At 37.9% G+C, this 13,443-nt stretch overlaps 1 protein-coding gene across 1 annotated transcript in view; it reads left to right on the top strand.

The window, feature by feature from the left end:
- The window catches only part of SESTD1 (SEC14 and spectrin domain containing 1), a 151,137-nt gene that overhangs the window by 101,066 nt on the left and 36,628 nt on the right, over positions 1-13,443 (top strand). The window contains 2 exon segments of the mRNA XM_070359114.1: positions 2,396-2,451; positions 6,311-6,522. Of these exon segments, the coding sequence (XP_070215215.1) occupies positions 2,396-2,451; positions 6,311-6,522 (268 nt within the window).

Here is a 13,443-nt window from a genome sequence, read left to right as displayed (position 1 = left end):
TCTGTCAGATCAAATCCTTGAATCTATTCATGCAATTACTTTATTTTCACAAAGCTATAAGTTATCTGTTAGAAGATAACTGTTAATGCAAGCCAAGAGAACTAAGGTAAGCACATCTCCATCAAACTTAGCATACAAAAGTTGTGTTAAATTTATTTTTTAATTCTTGAGAATTTGATTACATGTAAAATTTATTGATTTGAATCCAGGTTTCTTTACAAAAGAGTTTTTTGTTGAATAGAAATATACTTTTTTCAGACTCTGTGTATAATAATTTGCAAGAAATATTTTCAAACTGAAAGACTTACCTTCCTTTTTAGAGTTTTACTTTGCTTGTAAAGAGTGCAGAAAAGCTTGCAGCTTGAAATAAAATCATTATAACCTTATTTAAATACATTAGCACTTAAATGCCTATCTTGTAGAACTCCTGTGTCCTTGTAAAATATTCATGAGTTCAGCTTGGGGAATTTATACTGTTTTATGACACTGGATGAAGTAATTGTTCATGTGTATTATCTAAATGTAACTACCTAGATGTATCATTTTAAGAGATTTCCATTGAACTTTTCAGCCTTAACAATTTGCAGACCAATTTCCTTTCCCCAGGTGAAAAGCACTGTAGGAAGCAAAGTAATCCTCAGTAATAAAGTAGTCACTAGACAGTAATTTTTCATTAGGAAATTTGAAAGGATCAACACTTACCTTGTCTGTCTCTTTTGAATCTGACCTTATAAATATAATGAAACTTTGACAAAATGCATTGTTACTCTGTTAATCCAAAATAGTCACAGACCGATTAAGTGAGATAAGGTAGGACAGCTATGAGAAGGTCATAGTTTAATGCCAAATCTTGATTTAAAACAAAGTAAAACAAGTGGTTTGAATATAAGTCTAAAGTAAGAACTAACATTTAGTAACATTCCTACCTTAGAGACCATATAAAAATGTAAAAATTTTACATATATGTAAACATGTGAATGTGTGTATAGATATCACACACACGTGCTATGTAATTGAAAATATCACGCAAGTTACTTGACAAAAGTTTGCCAAACCTCTTTATTTCTGAATAGTCTAACAGTTAAGTCTGGTGTTTCTCGGAAACATGTTCTTAGGTAAGACATCCTAAGAGGGCACTGGTAGAAAAAGAGTTGGTAGTCACAGAGTTTAGTGCTGTTCTCTGTTCCCCTCTCTGGGAATCACTGTGAATATTCACAGAATACGGGCTCCCAGGTAGTGCTAGTGGTGAAGGGCCAGTAGAGGAGACAAGAGAGACACGGTTTTGATCCCTGGGTGGGCAAGATCCTCTGGAGAAGGGAATGGCAGCCCACTCCAGTACTCTTGCCTGAAAAATTCCATGGACAGAGGAGCCTGGTAGTCACAAAGCTGAAGGACACAGCTGAAGCAACGTAGCACGCATGCATGGGTTCTGAGAAAGTGTTGCAGTAAAGAAACCTGTTTAATTGCTTTCTTACATTTTCCTGTACTTACGTGCCACTGGAACCCTGTTTTTTTCCTACCTAATAGTAATCTCCTTCAGTGCTTTGGAAAACACTAGGAAACCATAGCTTGTGACTGCAGAAAGTGTCAGGTGAAATCTTGTATTTGCCAATCTCTTCCCAAGGAACTCAGGTGTTATTACATAGTCTCTTTTAAACTCCGTATAACAAAATCCCTCTTGGAAATTTTCATCACTTATTTCAGTCCTTAGGAAGCACCTGGTCTATACAAGAGGGAAAGCCCTAGATCAGCTGACAGAAGTGCAAGGTCTAGAGCTGGACCTGTTACAGAAGCTAGGCCCCGGCTTTGACTTGCCGTGCATCTCTCCTTTATCATCTCCACTGACCGTATATGTTTAAAAAAATGAAGGCCATAGTTCAACTGCAAATGAAATGTGATTAGTACAGGGAAGAGAGCACGTGTGCTAGGGGACACACATACGATTATCAGAGGCTATTTGCAGCTCTCAGGGATTGCTGTAGCTAAGAAACTTCTGATTGGAGGATGGCTGCGTGCATGTTTTTAATGTTAATGTTCTTGGGTTACTGTATAGTGACAAATTTCAGTTTAAAGCACGTATCCAGTAGAAAATAACAAAATGGATTCCTCTGATATACTTGAAATAATACTGTAGTTAATAGCAATAAATTGTAGTTTCCAAGTATTGTATTTTATGATTTATCACATAGATGTTTCTTTGCTTGCTAGTGTTTAATTATCTCTAATGGACTTCCTGATAGTTAAGAGAAATTAGCCTGGTAGGCCAATATACTTCAGATTTTCATACTTATATGTCCCTGTTTTGGTAAGTATATATAAAGGATTTCCTTAAGTTATATATTAATAAATAGAAATACATGTAGTTTTAAAAAACTACTCTTTTGGTGCTTGCCAGGTCTGTGGATTTAAACTTTCTTCCATCAGTTGATCCTGAAACTGTTCTTCAGACAGGTAAGATGAGACAATGTATTCATTATTGATAATCATAATCTATTAAATCAGCCGTATATTAATCAGTAAGATAAACATGAATTGAGTATGTATTATGTTGTAGAAACTCAAGAAATTTTTCAAACTACTCTTTGGTTTAACCTACTACTACTACTAAGTCACTTCAGTCGTGTCCGACTCTGTGCGACCCCATAGATGGCAGCCCACCAGGCTCCCCTGCCCCTGATTTAACCTAACAGTATATTAATATACTCTATAATATTAAAAATTATTAATAATTATCAGTTATCTTGAAATATTTGAATTTATTTATCTGTGACTTGAAGATAAAAACTACTGTTTCATTGGGTTGCTATGAGGATTATTGAATATGGATTATGTTACTAACATTGTATTTTTATACATTTTCATATTTCATTCCCGTAACAACTCCTAGAAAAAATAAGTATTATTTTCTGTATTTGTATTTGAGGAAGCCAGGGCTTATAGATATTAAAAAACTTGCTCAAGATGAGATGATTACTAAGTTCTATCAGCATAACACTAACAACAAGGTATAAATCCAAAGCCGCTTGTCGTGCTGGCCATTCGTCTGTAGAAGCATGCAGCACCACAGTGGCCTTGCACGCGGTGCGTGTGCACTTGCACATAGCTGCGTGATTTGTGTATCCAGCCCAAATAGGAGTTCCACGAAGTCTGGAATGCGTTGGAATTGTTTCCAATGAAAATACCTTAATTGTATTTATAACGTATTTTTCTAGTAATAGGGCATACTTCTAGTCCTCTAGCAGGTAATGTTTTAAGCACTTGAAGTGCGCTAACTCACTTATCCTTCACCACTCTTGTCATCCCAGCGTTAAGGTGGGGAAACTGAGGCAATAGGATTAGTGACTTACGCAGATTGCACAATTGACAATGCTAAATTTGGTACTCCAACCAAGGCAGTTTGGTTTCCACCTGTGGTCTTTGAAACCATTATATAGTGCTGCTTCTGTAATGGAATTGATATCCACAAGGAGAACATTAAAGGTAGCAGTCATCAAAATGGGAAAAATAATATGTATTCTGAACTTGATGACTTTAATGCATATATATATGTAAAGAATGTGTGTGTATATATATAGAAAGACTTTGCGTAAGTCTTTAAAACAGGTGTTTTTCCAATTATAAAGTGTGATAAAGAGTAAAGAAATAAATTCTGAATATCTTTATTGTATAGATTCCGTTTTCCTAAGTTTTTTTATTATGATTTGGGTCTTACTTCCTGAAAGAACAAAGAAATAATTGTAATCTGAGTAACTACATGTTTAGACGGTAAAATAGACTGTCAGTAAAAATATTGCTTTAGATTAAAAATACCTAATATGTTTATATTTAATATTTTAAAAGTTGCTTAAGCCATTGAATTAAGACACCTGTTACACTTGTATTTTAGAATTATCTTTATATGTCACTGAATCCTTTTTGTTTGTTATTGGCTCATAAAGCAAAGATAGAAAATATAAAATGGAGACATTTAAAACAATCTTGGATATTTTTCAGAAATTGGTAAAAACCTCTAAATCATAAGAAAAAATGTTTATATTATTTAAAGCCATTTAAATTTAGGACACTTTCTTTAATAAAATTGAAGAGGAAAAAGAATTTAAATGTCTATATTTTGGGCTTCTTAGTAATAATTATAGTTATCCTAGAAAAACAATTTATAGTTTATTCACTTTTAAAATTGTTAATATTATATGTATAGCTTTAGATGTTGCACATTCTATAATTTTAATTTCTTTTGCATGAGTTGTTTTTCTTCATGAGGTTGCTATAATCAAAGAACTTTGAATTTAATTTTTACACTAATATAGCCCCTCATGATTCACAGTTAATATGTTGTAGAGATTTATGTAGAGATTATTTGAATATTATTTTGTACCAGTAGTGAAGACTTAGTCCCTTTAATCATTCATTTGTTACACACCAACATTTCTCTAAGGTGCTATGATTAAGGGTATGAATTAATACTGAAATCCTACAACATATTACTTAGTATTGTTTAGTACCATCAGACAAACATGCTAATTGGTACCATCAGACACGAAGTCCCAGATTGTAATTGTGCTCTGAAGGGAAAGAATGTTGGATGGCACAGTATCCTGAGCAGTGAATCCAATAATAACAAGAATGTGATAGAAAGATTGTTAGATCTAGAAAATATATATGCTATATGTATACTATATATTTACTATATAGTATGACGTATATGGTATGTATGTATTTATGACACTGGTCTTCCCCGAGTTGCAGCGTGGTTGCATCCTGATAAACCCATCATAAGTTGAAAATATCATGTCGAAATGCATTTAATACACCTAAAGTACCAAGCGTCATAGCTTAGTCTGGCCTACCTTAAACATGTTCAGAACACTTACATTACCCTACAGTTGGATGGAATCATCTAAAGCAAAGCCCATTTTATAATACAGTGTTTAACTGAGTCAGGCTTCTCGGGAGTGATTGGAGGGGTCTGGAGGGGGGAAGAGGGACAATTAAGCTTCACTGGAAGCAGTTAGGGAGTTGATGGAAAGAAGGCAGCCACTTCAGGGCCATCAAGGCAGGAGGCAGCCTGGCAGTTGGCACAACAGTCCAGCGAAGAAAGGGAAAATCATCAGTCCATTTCACCACCAAAAAATAAAAGTACATATGTTTAGGTACCATTTCACACCAGTCAGAATGGCTGCGATCCAAAAGTCTACAAGCAATAAATGCTGGAGAGGGTGTGGAGAAAAGGGAACCCTCTTACACTGTTGGTGGGAATGCAAACTAGTACAGCCACTATGGAGAACAGTGTGGAGATTCCTTAAAAAACTGGAAATAGAACTGCCTTATGATCCAGCAATCCCACTGCTGGGCATACACACTGAGGAAACCAGAAGGGAAAGAGACATGTGTACCCCAATGTTCATCGCAGCACTGTTTATAATAGCCAGGACATGGAAGCAACCTAGATGTCCATCAGCAGATGAATGGATAAGAAAGCTGTGGTACATATACACAATGAAGTATTACTCAGCCATTAAAAAGAACACATTTGAATCAGTTCTAATGAGGTGGATGAAACTGGAGCCTATTATACAGAGTGAAGTAAGCCAGAAGGAAAAACACCAATACAGTATATTAACGCATATATATGGAATTTAGAAAGATGGTAACACTAACCCTGTATATGAGACAGCAAAAGAGACACTGATGTATAGAACAGTCTTATGGACTCTGTGGGAGAGGGAGAGGGTGGGAAGATTTGGGAGAATGGCATTGAAAAAAACAATACAGTGTTTAATATCTTATGTAATTTATTGAACAGTGTACTGAAAGTGAGAAACAGAAGAGTTGTGCGAGTACAGAATGGTTGTCAGTGTATCGGGTGTTTACCCTCGTGATGGTGTAGCTGACTGCAAGCTGTGGCTCACTGCCACTGCCCAGCATCACAGAAGTATCATACTGCGTGTTGCTAGCCCAGAAAAAGAAAAAATTCAAAATTTGAAATATGGGTTCAACTGAATGCAACATTGTAAAGTCAGAAAATTGTAAGTCAGACCATCACTAAGTCAAGGACTGTCTGTATATGATACAGTTATGATACAGAACATAGTGTATAGATAAACTACATTGTGTATATCCATATGTGTATATATACATGCAGTTTTCCTGTTTATTTCTATATAAATTGAAAAATTGCTTTTTAGTACTTAAGACCTGTTAGGTAAACATAGGTATATTCTAAAAACAAGCGACTAAAATTGAGAAGATTGAGAAATAAGATTTGTATTTCTTTATGGATATTAATTGTAAGTATCTTTCATTTGTAAAGGGCATGAATTGTTATCCGAATTACAGCAGCGTCGATTTAATGGCTCAGATGGAGGGGTCTCATGGTCTCCTATGGATGATGAACTGCTTGCACAGCCACAGGTTATGAAATTATTAGATTCACTGCGAGAGCAATATACCCGCTACCAGGAAGTTTGTAGGCAACGAAGTAAGCGTACACAGTTAGAAGAGATTCAGCAGAAGGTGATGCAGGTAGGTGTCTGTTTTGAATATATTAAATTTTTTAAAAAATCTAAATTGTTTTCTTTTGTAATTCCTACTCTGTACCTGATTTTATACTAAGCCTTATTTACACTATATAGAGAGCTTTATATGTCAAACCAGACATTCAAACTGTTTTTACAATTCAGTTCAGTCGCTCAGTCATGTCCGACTCTGTGACCCCATGAATTGCAGCACGCCAGGCCTCCCTGTCCATCACCAACTCCCGGAGTTCACTCGGACTCACGTCCATCGAGTCAGTGATGCCGTCCAGCCATCTCATCCTCTGTCGTCCCCTTCTCCTCCTGCCCCCAATCCCTCCCAGCATCAAGGTCTTTTCCAATGAGTCAACTCTTCACATGAGGTGGCTAAAGTACTGGAGTTTCAGCTTCAGCATCATTCCTTCCAAAAAAATCCCAGGGCTGATCTCCTTTAGAATGGACTGGTTGGATCTCCTTGCAGTCCAAGGGACTCTCAAGAGTCTTCTCCAACACCACATTTCAAAAGCATCAGTTCTTCGGCACTCAACTTTCTTTACAGTCCAACTCTCACATCCATACATGACTACTGGAAAAACCATAGCTTTGACTAGACGGACCTTTGTTGGCAAAGTAATGTCTCTGCTCTTTAATATGCTGTCTCGATTGGTCATAGCTTTTCTTCCAAGGAGCAAGCGTCTTTTAATTTCATAGCTTCAGTCACCATCTGCAGTGATTTGGGAGTCCAAAAACTAAAAAAATAAAGTCCAAAAAAAATAAGGCTGTCACCGTTTCCACTGTTTCCCCATCTATTTCCCATGAAGTGATGGGACCAGATGCCATGATCTTAGTTTTCTGAATGTTGAGCTTTAAGCCAACTTTTTCACTCTCCTCTTTCACTTTCATCAAGAGGCTCTTTAGTTCTTCTTCACTTTCTGCCATAAGGGTGAGTTCCTCTGCCTATCTGAGGTTATTGATATTTCTCCCAGCAATCTTGATTCTAGCTTGTGCTTCTTCCAGCCCAGCATTTCTCATGATGTACTCTGCATAGAAATTAAATAAGCAAGGTGACAATATACAGCCTTGACACACTCCTTTCCCTATTTGAAACTAGTCTGTTGTTCCATGTCCAGTTCTAACTGTTCCTTCCTGACCTGCATACACATTTCTCAAGAGGCATTTCAGATGGTGTGGTATTTCCATCTCTTTAAGAATTTTCCATAGTGTTTTGTGATCCACACAGTCAAAGGCTTTGGCATAGTCAATAAAGCAGAAGTAGATGTTTTTCTAGAATTCTCTTGCTTTTTCGATGATCCAACAATGTTGGCAATTTGATCTCTGGTTCCTCTTCCTTTTCAAATCCAGCTTGAACCTCTGGAAGTTCATGGTTCCATACTATTGAAGACTGGCTTGGAGAATTTTGAGCATTACTTTGCTAGCGTTTGAGATGACTGCAATTGTCCAGTAGTTTGAGCATTCTTTAGCGTTGCCTTTTTTTGGGATTGGAATGAAAACTGACCTTTTCCAGTCCTGTGGCCATTGCTGAGTTCTCCAAATTTGCTGGCATATTGGATGCAGCACTTTCACAGCATCATCTTTTAGAATTTGAATTAGCTCAACTGGAACTCCATCACCTCTGCTACCTTTGTTCATAGTGATGCTTCCTAAGGCCCACTTGACTTCACATTCCAGGATGTCTGGCTCTGGGTTGGTGATCACACCATTGTGATTATCTGGGTCATGAAGATCTTTTTTGTATAGTTCTGTGTATTCTTGCCACCTCTTCTGAATATCTTCTGCTTCTGTTAGGTCCATACCATTTCTGTCCTTTATTGAGCCCATCTTTGCATGAAATGTTCCCTTTGTATCTAATTTTCTTGAAGAGATCTCTAGACTTTCCCATTCTATTGTTTTCCTCTATTTTTTGCATTGACTGCTGAGGAAGGCTTTCTTATCTCTCCTTGCTATTCTTTGGAACTCTGCATTCAGATGCTTATATCTTTCCTTTTCTCCTTTGCCTTTCACTTCTCTTCTCTTCACAGCTATTTGTAAGGCCTCCCCAGACAGCCATTTTGCTTTTTTGCATTTCTTTTCCATGGGGATGGTCTTGATCCCTGCCTCCTGTACAATGTCATGAACCTCTGTCCATAGTTCATCTGGCACTCTGTCAGATCTAATCCCTTGAATCTATTTCCCACTTCCACTGTATAATCATAAGGGATTTGGTTTAGGTCATACCTGAATGGTCTAGTGGTTTTCCCTACTTTCTTCAATTTAAGTCTGAATTTGGCAATGAGTTCATGATCTGTGCCACCGTCAGCTCCTGGTCTTGATTTTGCTGACTGTATAGAACTTGTCCATCTTTGGCTGAAAAGCATATAATCAATTTGATTTCAGTATTGACCCTTTGGTCAATTAGTATTGACATTTAAATCATATTATTTCTACAGTGATGATGTTGAGCACTCAGGTTACTGTATCAGAATGAGCTTCAAAAATAACTAGGTATTCAGAACATCTGTTGTGGTCTTTGTAGTCTTGTAATAAATAACATTTTATTGTTCGCCGTGAATTTACTTTAAATTTCTAATAACATTGTTTTTTTTTGTTGTTAATTTGGGCGTTATGAAGAGGTTTTCTGTCCTACTGAAATGGTGATGTGTGATGTATTAACTGTAATATTATTTCGTTACTGTATGGTACTGATAGCATGAACTATATTTAATACTTAGAAAGTTTTATTTCTTTTTCAAATTGATTTTTATAAGTAGGCTAAAAACACTAAAAATCAGTACTTAGGAAGATATTTCTGTATTTAGGCTACATTTTGGATTTTCATTTGCTGAATTATTAAGAAGTAAATCTTAAATTTTCCACTTTGACAATCCAGATTAGAAGTGTCCCAGTGTTTTTAATATGGATTCATTCATTAGATAAGTATTTGTTAAGTATTTATTATATAAAACACCTTGTGTTTTTTCTGAAGGATATAAATTTGGGTTTTGCTATACTAAGTTTAAGAGGGGCGAGAGAGTTAGGTGTCCTGAGGAAATGACTGCAGTGCATTCATAGGGTGGATCATTCCTCTGGTAGTAGGAGATCTGGTAAGACTTAGTGGAAAAAGGCAGTGCGTGAGTTTATCCCCAAGAATGGGTAACCTCTACTTTAAGTTTTAAAGGAGCATTGACATCCTGTGGAGGAGAAAGGATCGCATTAGTAAATAATAACAGCATTAAATCCCAGGATCTGCTGAAGAAAAAGCCAGCCGTAGGTCCTAGGACCTGTTCAGCCCGTAATCATGAAGCATGGTCCGTGAGCATGAGTTGAATCCCCGTTCCTCCATGTATTTGCTGTGAGAGCCTGGTCACCTTTTTACGACCTGAACCTGTTTCACTTCCTTCTTTCTTTTTCCCCTTCCTCTCTCTCTTTCTCTTCCTTCTTTCTTTCACATATAAAACGGGGATAACAGGACCTCTTTTGAAAGTTTTGTTGAAAGAACCCAGCACTCAGCTAGTGGTAGCTATTTCATTTATTCCCAGTGAACTAGATTCTAGTCTAGAATTCTCGTTCAGCTGTTGGAAAACTTGTTCTGTGAAGGGCCAAATAGTAAATGTTTAGGCTGTTTGGTTCATATAGTTTTCTTGCAGCTGTGGCTGTTTAACTGCTGTTGTAATGCATATTCATTATGTAAACAAATGTGTTTGGCTGTGCTCTAGAAAAACTTTATTTATAAGAACAAGTGGGGACTTGCTTGACAGTCCAGTGGTTAAGACTCTGTGCTTCTAGTGCCCAGGGCACCGGTTTGATCCCTGGTCAAGGAACTAAGATCCTGCATGTCATGGGTGTGGCCAAAATGCAAGGAACTAAGATCCTACATATCATGGATGTGGCCAAAATAAAAAATAAATAAAAAGTAAGATTAGATTATTAAAAAGTAAAAAGAAGTGGCAGGCTAGAATTGTCCTGCAGGCACTAGTTTGCTGACCCCTGACTAGAGCATTAGGGAATCACAGGGAAGAAGGCTTGAAAGGAAGGACAGAATTGGATCATGGACGATCTTGAATTCCAGGCAAAATGATTTTGGCTTTATCTCATGATAATGACATACAAACTGAAGATTTCTGAAAGAAAGTGAAGTTGCTCAGTCATGTCTGACTCTTTGCGACCCCATGGACTGTAGTCTACCAGGCTCCTCCCTCCATGAGATTCTCCAGGCAAGAGTACTGGAGTGGGTTGCCTTTTCCTTCTCCAGGGGATCTTCCCGACCGAGGGATCGAACCCAGGTCTCCTGCTTTCCAGGCAGACGCTTTAACCTCTGAGCCACCAGGGAAGTGTGTGTTAATTATATATAACTTTTTCTATGTGATATATTCATAAATTAAAGATACCTTTTATTAAACTCAGATAAAGTTTAGCGAAGTAGCTTGAGAGTAGCTTTGAAAACCATAAAGATGAAATAGCATAGCGGTATAAAGTGCCCTGGTCACCTGGGTCTGCCTTCTTCTACCACATCCAAGTTGTGTGATCTTGGGAAGGATGTGTACTCTCAGCGCCCTAGCTTCCTCCTCAGTAAACTGAGGAGAACAGCAACAGTAATAATAATACCTACTTAATAGGGCTGTTAACAGAGATTAAGAAGATTTAATAAGTATTTAGTGCTTGGCACATGATGAGTTTTTATTAATAATAGCATTTTCTCATCCATTAAAAGAAAATGAGTACCTATTATACAGTAGTGTGACATTGTGCCCGGTGGAATGTAATGGTGAGTAAAAACAGACAGGGTCCCACTTTTTGGTACATGGTTACATAATTACAGAAATAATTGTAAAACTGCAACCATGCCAAGTCCCAAGGACAGTGAAGGGAGGAAGGTTGAGAAAGAAGACAGTATCAGAGATGAAGCATTTCTGACTTGCAGGACTTAATGGATGGTGGTGTCCTCTAGTTAGGGAACATTGGACAGGGCTTGGGTTTGTGTGCAGAGGGAAAAGGTGTGGAAAATCATGAGTTTGATTTTAGACATGTTTAGTGTTCTTGCCTGGACAATGCCAGGGATGGGGGAGCCTAGTGGGCTGCCGTCTATGGGGTTGCACAGAGTCGGACACGACTGGTCCCAAACAGGTCCAGAAATGAGAAATCTCGGCTTGTGTGTTATCTGTGTATGAATAGTAATTAAAACATTCATGGGGTGAGAGTTGTCCCGGAAAAGAGCTGAGTAGATGAGAGGAGGGCTTTTTAACTGAGCTTTGAGAAACTCCAGCATTTAATGACAAGATAGAGGAGCATATTCCTGAAGAGAAGGCAGTGAAGGATTGGTCACAGATGAAGAAGAAAATTATAAAGAGCTGTGTATCGTGAAAGCCCAAAGAAGAAAATATGTCAGGGAAGGAGTTGGGATCCCTCTCAAATGCTGCTGAAAGGCCGGAATAAGAGGAAGACTTAACGCATCCACTAAGAATCCGTAAGATCCAGGTTGTTGGTGATGGCAGCGCTGGCAGTGGCAGGGCCAGGAGCACATTGGAGTGAACTCAGGTATGAGAGTGGAATGTGGTAGACGCCGAGTGTAGAGAACTCATGGAGAATGTTTTCTCTGGAGGAAAGATGAGAAATAGAGCAATGACTAGAAGCGGGAGTGTGTTAATTAGCTAGGTGTGCTGTATTGAAATACTACAGACTAGCGGACTTGAGAAATTTGTTTTCTCTTTGTTCTAGAGGCTAACAGCCCAAGATCAGGGAGTTAGTAGTGTTGATTCTACCTGAGGACCGTGAGGGAATGATCTGTGCCAGGCCCCTCTCCTTGGCATGCTGTAGCCTTCTTCTCCGTTTCCTCTCATCATCTTCCTTCTATACCTGCCTCTGTTTGAACTTTGTTGCCTTTTAAGAACACCAGTCAGATTAGGGCCCACTTTAATAACCTTATTTTAATTTAACTGCCTCTTTAAAGAACCCTGTCTTCAAATAAATACTCGTTACATCCTGAAGTACTGGGGCTTAGGACGTCACCGTATTGGGGGGGGGGTGGCTTGAGGGCACAGTTCAGCCTCCAGCGGGAATCAAGTGCAGTTCGTTTGTCTGTTTTTGTAATACAGAAAACTAAGAGGCTTAGTTTGGAGGAGGAGAGTTTCTGTTTGGAGGGAGGAGTTGAATATGAAAGAGAGAAAGAATAATTAATACTATCAAATTTGTGACAAGGTGGAAGTGAATGGACTCCAAAGCAGAACTGAAGGGATTAGCTTTAGAATGGAAGAGAGAGAACTCCATTGTAACAGGAGGGAAGTGGGTGGGATGAATTCAGAGTTGCCTCTGTGTATGTCAGGCATTAAGAAGATGACTGAGTTCCTGAGTGATGAAGTGTGTTTTTTAAGGTAAGAGACAAATGTGATCTGCTTTGTGGTAGAGGTTTGGAGGCAGGGCAGGGTTGGAAAGGACAGTGGTTAAAGATGATTAGAGGTTTAAATGGAGTGGAAATGATTGAGAATTTTTTTTTTTTTTTGGTGGAGATTGTAAGAGTGAAATTACCATGGAAGTATAGATGTGTTTTTAGGTAGTGTTGGCCTTAACTTTATGGTGGAAACTTTCTGGCCTGTTCCTGTGAATACGTGGCTGGCTGTTAACATGCAGGCACCAGAGAATGTGGATGATGGGATTCCTCCAGCATTGTGCTTTGCTCTGTGGGATCAGAGGCAAAGGTGTTAGTGCATTTTTGAAATGATGGACCAGCTCAAATGGATAAAGAGTAAAGAAACTAGAGAAAAGAGATGAGGATTCTTAAAATGATGGTGATGATGGCAATGAGATTGTTGTTAAAAACAACCTCATTTCAATTCCGTTTTTTTTATGAGCATTACAGGTAAATTAGAAAATTAATATTCATCATGTGATGTTTTCTACATTTTGTTTTTCACAGGTAACATTTTAGGGAAAGATCTAT

This window comes from Bos mutus, chromosome 2 (assembly GCF_027580195.1).
Source record: "Bos mutus isolate GX-2022 chromosome 2, NWIPB_WYAK_1.1, whole genome shotgun sequence".
Lineage (NCBI taxonomy): Eukaryota > Metazoa > Chordata > Mammalia > Artiodactyla > Bovidae > Bos > Bos mutus.
The sequence above is the reverse complement of the archived record's forward strand: the minus strand, read 5'-3'. Positions and strand labels throughout refer to the sequence as shown.